At 37.2% G+C, this 11,103-nt stretch overlaps 2 protein-coding genes across 2 annotated transcripts in view; both read left to right on the top strand.

The window, feature by feature from the left end:
- Window positions 1–2,088: 2,088 nt before the first annotated feature.
- Window positions 2,089–5,673, top strand: LOC116293165 (neurocan core protein). The gene is made up of 5 exons (XM_031700560.2): window positions 2,089–2,589; window positions 3,377–3,491; window positions 3,873–4,004; window positions 4,557–4,887; window positions 5,409–5,673. Coding segments are annotated over exons 1-5 (936 nt in total). The 5' UTR covers window positions 2,089–2,232; the 3' UTR covers window positions 5,410–5,673.
- A 1,982-nt stretch (window positions 5,674–7,655) lies between these two features.
- LOC116293177 (uncharacterized) overlaps window positions 7,656–11,103 on the top strand; it is a 31,091-nt gene continuing 27,643 nt past the window's right edge. Inside the window, exons 1-2 of the mRNA XM_089028941.1 lie at window positions 7,656–7,877; window positions 8,565–8,679. The gene's annotated coding sequence lies outside the window, so the exon portion shown is untranslated. The remainder of the gene's footprint in view (window positions 7,878–8,564; window positions 8,680–11,103) is intronic.

Below are 11,103 nucleotides of genomic sequence, written 5' to 3'. Positions count from 1 at the left end.
TTATTTGTACGCAGTTATTTCTATTTCAGGCAACCAATCAGAATTCGGACTACATTTGAGTCGAATGATGATAACCTTATTCGCGCCCACTGGTCAGTCCTACTGGTTTGATGCTACAAGCCTTGTTCCGCGAGAAATTGTTGGTTTGACCCCACGCTGGAGAGTCACGCAGGGTCTTCAAGTAAATCCGGTTTAAATATCCGTAAGTGTTAAACTTCTTTGTTGCATGGTTTTTATGGACATTGTCAAATAAATGTTTCTATAACCAAAATTACTGATTTTTATTGTAAATGGTTTGATTTGATAGGCCTGACTGAGATGTCCTGACAAGCAGGGATCAATACAAGGCAATTCACTGTTAAAATTTTAAATTCTAATGCATTATCATATACGGCATACTTAGTTAATTTCTATAAGTAGGGGTCAGTATCCTAAATCTAGAAGACCCAACAGCCCTTGCACCCTTCCTTGCCCTTAATTTTGAACAAATGAAACCTGTTTTTAAACCAGTTTGAACAAGAAATACTTATTTGATTTCACATGCGCAAACTGCACGATTGCAGTTAAGCCCGCCATTAGACATTAACTTTGTGAAAATCACGAGCATCCTTGATGAAGAACTTTATCTAAGATTGCCATCAGGGTAGAACAAGGTAGAAAAAAAAGTTTTCGAATTATAAGTCCAAACAAGGCTGCGTTCATAATGTATGGCAGAGGGAGGGGGCACGTGAAATTGAGGGGAGACCGGGAAAATTTTGGTAGGAAAAAGAGGGGATGGGCAAAATGTTATCAGAAAAATGGGGGGATCATATTTTTTTTGCATATGACTTTAAGGGGGGTGTTAAGAATTATTCTGGATATTTCAAATTTTCACCTGCCCCCCCTCTGCCACACATTATGAACGCAACCTAACAGCACAACCGTTTCTTTTCTAAATGAATAGCTATATTTTATTTAGGTAATTTCCTCTCTTTCTAAACGAAAAGGATAAAACAGTGGTATTGCTAGCAGGGTAGATACTCAGCATCCGAGAACTGCCAACTAAATCTTCTGAATCCACCCCTCTTGTCATTAAGTCTATTGAAGGCTTTGTTGAGTTTAACGTCACAGCTGTTTCCTTTTGTATGCTACGTTTTAGTTTTCACTTAACTTTATCGAACTGTTCGTCGTCGTTCTACCCCCTAGTGAGTAGTATTTAGTCGAATCACATTAAATGGTAATTTTGGATGACTCACGGACACCTTGGAGACAAAGGAAATCATAGTTTTCAATCTCAATGTCTTCCCGGTTTAGTGTCGTGTTTTTTGTTTGTTTTTTCTTTTTTATCATTCCGTGTGCACTCACGAAGACATATTCGATCTAGATCACAAGCAAAGGAAACATACTCAAGGGAATGACACGAGTTTTGAAATAAAAAAATTTGTTGCAATATCGAAATTGAACGATAAAAATTACCCGAACCTAAAATTAATATCACCCAGTTATTAGCATCTACATAAATATAAATACTCTTAAAATGCAGTAATAATAATAATAACAAGTTTTTTTTTTTAAATGCAAACTTTACACGAGGAAAAAAATCTAGGCGATATTAAAATGTAATGAAACTAAAATTCCATTCCAATGCGACAAACGTTTTGCTGATAATCTAGATTTTTTTTTTCCGCATGGATAATTAAGGATGATGAATTAGTGTTTACTGTGAAAACCGGAAGCCAACCACAAGAGGCGTGACAATACGTCTTTTCTATATTTCAATCTAAAAAAACTGGAAAGGAAGTTCCTCCATACAATTTTAAGTATATCGTTTATGTACTAAATGATTTGGAGAGAGAGCAGATATTCAATGAAAGCAGGATTTTACTCTCTTGGTCCGACTAAAATTATTCTTAAAGTATTGTCTCAAATGCAAAGAAAATACAATGGGAAAATACTGCAATTTTGAACGTAGAAATTAGTCTGAGTTTTGACCGTTGAAACATAAGATTGTTTGTTTGTAGACTCAATAAACTTTGGAAAATCTCATAATCACCGCTCCAGTGATGATTATCGTCTAAGAAAAACACCGGTCGCTCGACCAATCACAGCTCGAGAAACTCAAGTCTAAAATCATGCTAAAACTCACTTATTGCAATCCTGGATTATTAATCTCTCCGCATCTCTCAGACCGCCAGACCTAAGCCAGCCTTACTCTGGGATCTGCTTCAAATTAGTGCTTCTGACCTACTTGCCATGAAATATTCCGTTCTACTAGGTCCAGTAACTTTTTTGCTATGTTTCGTACACTATTGTACAAGTACCATACCCATACATGATGCTGGCAAGAAATTCGAAGAAATCAAGTTCGATGTTTTACCAGGTCAGATACTCTCTGTCAATACAAGTGGAGTGTCCCAAAACACCATCAAAGTCCGTGATAAAAAGGATTGTGTCGTTTCGTGCACCGATGTGCCTTGGTGTCGATCAGTCAATGTTAAGATCACACCTGAGAGCGATGGCCTTCACGTGTGTGAACAGATATCTGTTGATAAGTACGCCAACAAGGAAGACCTCAAGCAAGACGGGAATTTTATCCATTACAGCATCAAGGTAAATTGTTTTCGGTTTTCATTCTCAATTCAATTTTGAAATTTTGTATTAAGAAAAAAAGATGCATGATCCAACTATTGGATAGGTTTTCGTAAGGATATCAGGGTATTAGCAAAGTCCCGGTAATGGTCGTTGGGTGCAATCGCGTGTTTTTTCAAACTTTTTATTTTTAGGTGGTGACATACGCTTGCTTTTTTTTCCGAAAAAGAAAACGCTTTGCGTCCTTTCCTGCAAGTTTGATAATGGTGTCCCCGTAACATTATGCTTTTCGAAATGTTTGCCGATAAAAAAACGCTTTTCCTTTTTTTAGCAAGCTTTCTCTTCCATTTCTTTTCTTCCACATTTAATTTTGTGTTGGTTGATTGAGCGGGAGTTAGTGGGTCGCACGCATCATTGTAGCTTTCACAAGTTGGAATTAGTTTTGGTAATTTTTGTTTTCTGGAGCGTTCTATTAATTACATCTCTTGCTTGTAATTTAGGATTATTGTTCAGATGGACTAAAGCCAACCAGCCTGTCACGTAATCACGCAACGTTTGTCTTTTTGGGAAGACAAGCTAAGCGTTACGTGACGACGCGACTATTGATGGTTTTCATGGCGGCCATGTTGGATGAACTTAACAAAAGAATTGTCAATGAGTTCTTTTTTTATATCCTCCAACATGGCCGCCGTCTCTTTTGTTATTTAATTCTCTTGGGAATGGTTGAAAACCATCAATATCCAGTCAATGGAGTTTAGGGCCGATCTACTGCATGTTTTAACGCATTTTTCCCCCGCTTTCTTTCTAGAACCCTTGTGAAGAAGGGCCTTGCCCAAACTTCACTGTCTGTACAGTTCAGGGTAACAGACAAAACTACACCTGTTTGTGCAAGAGAGGCTTTACAGGAGAAAAGTGCGAAATTGGTGAGTATCATCGACTATAATTTATCTTTATCCTAAAAAGCAGTATCCTAAAAATCTTGATTGGCTGTCTGTAGCGGGCCCGCGTATTTTGTCAGTCGATCTGTCCGCGGTCCACTCGCGCGCATGGGATAACGGATGCAATTGCTAAACAAGTCGAAAAATAAAATGGGGGAAGAGAAATGTTATTTACCGTCTTAAAGTCGATCTAACGACCTTAGAACGTTTATTCGAGTCCTTGGCACAGTGTTTCCCTATCCGCATCTCCTTTCGGTAAATAAACGATGTGTATTGTGCAGATGTTGGTTTTCAAGCTAAGAAAGCACGGTAGAAAATTTACTGAAGAGTATATCATGTAAATGTTTGATTTTGATTTTGTTCCAGAGATTGATTACTGCAAGTCCAACCCTTGTCAGAACAATGCTACATGCATAAATGATCTGGACATGAACCTGTATCAGTGTAATTGTACTAAAAATGGAACAAGCGGATACTTGGGGAAAAACTGCCAAACAAGTATGAAAATATATTGCATTACCTTCCTTCTCCTCGTCCTTCCTACCTTCCTTTGATTCTGCGTTCTTACATTTAGTCCTTCAATCCTTCCATTCTTCATTTCTTTCAATTTTCCTTCTTTTCCTCCTTTTCATTCTTCCAATTTTTAATACCTTTCACTCTTCTATCCTTCATTCTATCCATCCATCTATCTATCTCATCCTTCCTTGCTTCCTTGCTTCATTGCTTCCTTCCTTCCTTCCTTCCTTCCTTCCTTCCTTCCTTCCTTCCTTCCTTCCTTGCTTCCTTCCTTCCTTCCTTCCTTCCTTGCTTCCTTGCTTCCTTCTTTCCTTCCTTCCTCCGTCCCTCCCTCCCTCCCTCCCTTCTTCCTTCCGTCACTGCCTTTTTGCATGCATTCATTCCTCCCTCCCTCCCTCTCCTACTTTCCTCCGTTACCTTCCGATCCTACCTGGATTTCTTCCTTTTCTTCTTTTATTTCCTTTCCTTTTGCTTTCTTTCTTTGTGATATCTTCCCACCGATTTTATAGCCAATGGTGTTTTCTCTTATTGTAGAATATCGCTATGAAATCAAAATTTATAACATGCAAGATGGTAGAGCAGTATGCCAAGGGCTCGGAGTGGATCTCCCATCGATTCATTCCGCGGAGCAGAACGAGATTCTAAGGGAGATAACCGGCATTTCCAATTATTACTTGTGGCTGGGACTTCATGCACCCAATCAAGATGGCAACTTCGTGTGGATAGATGGGACGCCAGTTAACTACACTAACTGGAGTGCACAGCAACCATATGATTCCGAAAGCTGTGCTTACATTGGTGTTGATGGATTCTGGGTCAAGTATTTTTGCATTTATGCAAATGGAGTTGCATGCCTCCTAAACTGGTAAATATATCCTGCTATTGCTGCTGATGGTGATGGTGATGGTGATGGTGATGGTGGTGGTGATGGTGATGGTGATGGTGATGGTGATGCTGATGCTGATGCTGATGATGATAAATTAGTGATGCTAGTAATAATGAGCATGACGTTGGCGATAATGATAATTCTGATGATGATGATGGTGATAAAGTGGAGATGATGATGATGGTGATAAAGTGGAGATGATGATGATGATGATAAAGGTGATGACAAGGTGGAGATGATGCTAATAATTCTGATGATGACGGTGGTGTTAAGGTAATAATAATCAATCTTTATTCAGGAAGCCTACTTCACATAATGTGTTTTACAATAGGGTCCTGCCGAGGTAGATATGATACTGTTTATTCTGACAATAATGATGATAATAAGGCAGTGATTCTGAATATATTTCTGATGATAATGGTTGTGACAAGGTAGTGATGAAGTTGATGATGATGTTGAAGCTGATAATTCTCAGGACGTTTTTCTTTTAAAATTGGCAGAGTTCTGCGAAAGATACTCAAGAACACAAGTCAGTTGGAATGGTGTTGTGCTTCCAAGATCGACTTTCAAAAACTCATTTTTTGATTCCCAGAAACTGCCGACAGAGTACTATTTATTATTTAACTTACTTTGTCATCTCCTGCTCCTGCTTACCCTGTTTCTGGAGATTTCAAATGCCAAACCTTTTCAAAGTGCCTATCACCCTTCTGACAATATTCTCAGTATTGATTCTACATGAGGTAAGATGTTGAATATTCAACATCTTACCCCATGTAAAATTAATACTGAGAATATTGTCAGAAGGGTAATAGGCACTTTAAGTTCTTTTAAAACGAACCCTACCAAATACCGATACTAATTTCACCCATTCCTCCACAAGGAGAGACTAGAGAAATCCGGTGACTAGGAAAGATGTAGATAAAACTGCTCAATGCAAGTATGGGACAGCCAATTAGATAAGTAGTTTAGATTAGTTTATAATAATCGTCAATAGAGAATGGTCATTATCGGCCTACTGTTGTTAAAGCCTTTATCATGTTTAGTATTTTGCTTTTGGTTTTGTTAAATTACGTATATTGTTTCCGGATCCTTGCTTTTCTTGTGTTTGTTTTCAGTATTTACTTAATACGCTTTGCTTAGTCGTTTGCTTGTTTATTTATTTGTTTGCTGTCTTACTTTTTAACTTGTTTGAAGTACAGGCTCGTGTGAACCAGGCTTAACTGGCAGCACAATATGGATGTTTCTCGATTGCCGCGTTAACGTTAGCGGTGCTTTGTTTAGTTTTGGGTACGATATATCTATGCCTAAAATGCATTAAGCATTTATATTTAAATTGCACCGTCTCGTTATAGTTATATGTAAAGGCACGACAAAGTTAAGAAACGGTTTAAAAGCAGGAAAATAAATGTCGCATTGTGAGATAATTTATCCTTTTTATCTTTTTGACTGAATCTCTAAAATTAAGTCCCGCAAAAATTAGTACCAATGAGGAATCATTTAAATTTTTGGATCAAAAGTTTCTTGGGTAAAAAATTTTCTTAGATCAACTGGTTTTAAAATATTTAAAATATAACGAGCGCACTGATTGGCTGGCTACCGTGTTTGAATAAGAAGACCTAGACGCTCGCACAAAATCGTCCAAAAAAAAATTCAAAAATATCCTTCGAATTCTCTCGATACTTCGCGAACTCACTAAATCCAACCCACCAGCCACAGCGGGAGATCAATAACAGCGTAAGTGAGTCTAGAGTCTGGAATTTTCTATTGAGTGTCACGGTAAACATCGTCCATCATTCGAGATTTGATAAAAACTCGAGAAAAACAAGACGTCATTTCAAGGGCATCTGCCGCCGATTTAGCCGGTTTTGTTTTGTTTCGCTTTGTATCACCATTTTTCGTTAGAAAAATAATGAGACAATTGCCCTATTTCACTATGACGTCACATCAAAACAATCTATTATTTCAACGCAAGGGATCATGGTCGTCGGTGGGGATCAAAGCAACGCAAATTCACCGAAAATTGTTCTAAAACCCGTATCAATCCACGAAGAGAAGTAGAATAGCCAGCAAATGCTCAGAATATTTTTTAGTACATATTAACACATATTATATCTGAAAACCAGGCCATTTTAGATTAAACTGTTTCAATAGGAGCAAATGTTGTTGAATTTTCTATTGGATTTGGCGATTCTATCCCCCACATAAACAAGCAGTGACGTCATAGTGAAATAGGGCAATTAATTTCAATATTTTTTAAATTACATATTAGGAATTCTTAGAGTGGTTTTTAAAAACCCGTGAAATACACTTTAGCGTATTACACTTTAATACACTTTATTGTCAACTTTTTCTTTTGATTTTCTTTATTGTGTTTTCGGTGTATTACAATTTATTACGCCCTAGTTATTACACTTTGTTTCACGGGTTTTTGAAAACCACTCTAATTTAAAATGCGAAAAGTTAGCCATCCTACTGACGCCTAAATTATCAATTATTAATTGGTGGGGTGTTTAAGGGTATTTAAATAGAATGTGTTTATCATTAGCCAAGCTTTAATAATCATTCCTGTGGTAGCTTCAACAGTTGTAGTCTACTTATAGTCTACTTATAAGATGAAACTGTTCCTACTAAATCCAATAACTGTGCTATTATGGCTTGTTCACTATAGTACAAGTAACATACTTGATGATGTTAAAAATGGCAAGGAATTCGAAGAAATCAAGTTCCATATTTTACCAGGTCAGATACTCTCTGTCAATACAAGTGGAGTGTCCCAAAACACCATCAAAGTCCGTGATAAAAAGGATTGTGTCGTTTCGTGCACCGATGTGCCTTGGTGTCGATCAGTCAATGTTAAGATCACACCTGAGAGCGATGGCCTTCACGTGTGTGAACAGATATCTGTTGATAAGTACGCCAACAAGGAAGGCCTCAAGCGAGACGCCAATTATATTCATTACAGCATCAAGGTAATTTTTAATTGTTTATTAAATGTTGCTAGCTTTTTTATCAATAAATTTTCAGAAATTTGGCATTTGGAGTCAGGGAACTCATCCCAGATTAAATATAGATACAATTAGACGGATTCTGAACTGAATGTGGACATATTACAGTAAACCTAGAAGTATGCAGGACGTATATTATAATATGAACCCAAGAAATGACGGCTCATCATGAGTCTTTCTTTTGCTTCGCAGTGGTTAGAGCATCCGACCGCCATCGAGAAGGTCACAATTATATAATTTCGATTCCTGTATCACGGACTCTGATTTTTTCCGAGTTCTTTTTGAGAGACCAATGATAGAATTATTTCATCATTAGGGAGCATTCTTGTTTAAGGATGGGGTGGGCCGCAGGAATCCCTATAAACAGTAACCTAAAATCTTTAGGCTCCCTTTCTTCTTTCTGTATAAAAGTACCCTCCCCCTGAAATTTTTTGAATTCTTGTTCCTCCCCTTCATGTTGTATAAAATATTTGATGACCCCTTTTGGACTGAGTAGAAATTTAATGGCCATCCCCTGAATTCCTCCGGCCAAACCCCCTCCCCCTCCCCTCCTAAAAAATGAATGCTCCCTCATGTAATAATCATCCCAGATCATTAGAGTCTTATATAACTACAACTAGGTTTTAACACAATTCCTTACTTTCTTTCTAGAACCCTTGTGAAGAAGGGCCTTGCCCAAACTTCACTGTCTGTACAGTTCAGGGTAACACACAAAACTACAACTGTTTGTGCAAAAGAGGCTTTACAGGAGAAAAGTGCGAAATCGGTGAGTTTTTTTTCAAACTTTGCTTTTCAATTATTTTATTCCCATAATTTTTTTATTTACCGTCAAGATTTTCATTGCTGATCACTGGTTAAAAAAGCGAATTTACCATTCTCTATTCCTTCATCAGCTAAACGTTCGTTGTTTCGAGTTTTGATTTATAGCCTTGTCAAAATCAAGAATTTTTCAGTAACGTTTCCAATAACTTCATTCATTCGTCACACTGTTTGGAATGTCTATTCAAGGTCTTTTACCTCCACTATTATTCATATACTTATTTCAATAAACGTTGTCATCGCCAAAGGCGATAGGTAATAAGCGATAGGCGAAAAGCGATAGGAGATAGGTCATTCCAAGATCCAAGAATAGCTGGAATGACTCTTGTTTCTGCTTCTTATTCTCATCGAGAGCATGGACCCTAGTGTTGATACTGATGCAATGTTGTCTGTAGTCGACAAAACCACTTCCATGTCGGAATGACCTAGCGCCTATCGCCTTTGGCGATGACAACGTTCTTTGAAATAGGTGTATACTGCAGTCAAATCAACAGTACGTACACTCAAACCAGTTTTCGACAGTTTTTTTTTCCCCAGTCAATTTTAGGAATAAAGAGGCGAAAGCGTTTGATAGTTTTCTTCAATAAAGTTTGTATTCAATTTTCATTGAAACTAGATTACCTGATTTTATTTTTTATAACAGACTTGAGTAGAAAAGGTAAACACGTCTAGTTCAATAAAAAAACATTATTTAGTGCAGGCTTGTTATTGAAAGTAAACATTTGAAGCATGATTCTGAAGCTTTCTTTTCGTTAATTGGTTTTAGTGTTTCTTTAGTTACCGTTATATAGCGATAGTGTTCTCAAACGTAAATCTTAATCCAAAAACCCTGAAAACACCCCTATACACCACTTTCATAACTGGCTGCTGCTAATTTACATAAACATTAAAAATCAATGTTTTTGGAGTGAAAACCGTTTTGAATCATTGATCTTGTTGATTTAGATAATGTGTGTGAGTTTCTAATGAAGGTAATAAATCCTTGGCAAGATGTGAGTATTTGATGTTTTGAAAATGCACCAAAACAAGGTCACTTAGGCCTCCAGTGATAAATACATACAAAACTCTCTATTTTCTTTCTTTCATAACTTCTTTGGTATTCAGTCAAATTTTACAAAATTTTCTGGAAATGGTTTTCATGAAGTATTTTCTCAAATAGCATTGATTATAGTTTCTGGTAAACAGACTTCATTTTCTCTATCAGAAAAAACTGAATTATGAAAGTGGTGAAAGTAAAAAAAACACTAATTACAAATTTCAATAATCGGCCAGAGAGGAAGGATCTCACAAGTCACGTCGAGATATATTTTTCGTGTCATAGAAAACTTGTTAACTTAGCTTGGTGATACGCGCGTGCTATGGTGAATATCAATAAATGATGAATACTGATGCAATAATTGTAGTGCACCCCCTACCTGGCATGATTCATGAAAGGAATTATTCATTTGAAATTGGAACAAAATGAGTGCTACCATGCGCTGTGTATCGTTGAAAAGAGGGCGAAAGCTTAGGATCGTTATTACTGCTATATATATCGATTATACTCTCATGTTTGCCTGCCAACGCTGTGTTCTCATCATTTCAAATTTTTAAGCGAGCACGGCTGGCATGCGATACTAATGCGTCAATCACCTCAACTCTCCAAAGCGCTACGTGGTAAATCCCTAGGTTTAATGTTGTTATGAGAGAGCGAATGAATGTTCTAATAAAAGACGAACTAAGCAAGACATCCGTCTTCAAATTACCACTACTTATCTCATGAAAACAAGATAATAATTATCAATCTCCAGTCCAATAGCTATTAGATAAAAATACCGATACAATGTTTCAGCACGCCTGCGATCACGCACAAATTTAGATATTGGTATGCATTGAATTCACAAGCGACCCTCTTAGCTCCTCACATTAGCCTCTGTACCTCTGTTGTTTTTGTAACTGATATAAAAAAATTTGAGGACTTTCGGCGATTATTACAAAATCATGTAAAAAAAAAGAACCGAACGAATAATTTATTACTACTATACTATGTCCATTCTTTGCGTATATATTTACGGTGTTCAACTTACCTATAGAGAAAAAATATTGCCCTGGGATCCTCACGGGTACACCACATTTAATATTCCGGCTGCGTTACCAGCGTGGTTGGTCCTTGTGGTGTAGTGGTTAACACATCGGACTAGAATACCGAAGACTTGGGTTCGATTCCCGCAAAGGGTATTTGATATTTTTCTCTTATTCTCTACCAAAAAAAGTCTTTTGTGTGTGTATGTGTGTATGTGTGTATGTGTGTATGTGTGTATGTGTGTATGTGTGTATGTGTGTATGTGTGTATGTGTGTATGTGTGTATGTGTGTGTGTGTGTATGTGTGTG

Source organism: Actinia tenebrosa, unplaced genomic scaffold (assembly GCF_029948245.1).
Source record: "Actinia tenebrosa isolate PJP-AT-01 unplaced genomic scaffold, QUT_ActTen_1.0 PGA_scaffold13__45_contigs__length_12533684, whole genome shotgun sequence".
Lineage (NCBI taxonomy): Eukaryota > Metazoa > Cnidaria > Anthozoa > Actiniaria > Actiniidae > Actinia > Actinia tenebrosa.
This window is presented reverse-complemented; position numbering and strand designations above follow the sequence as displayed.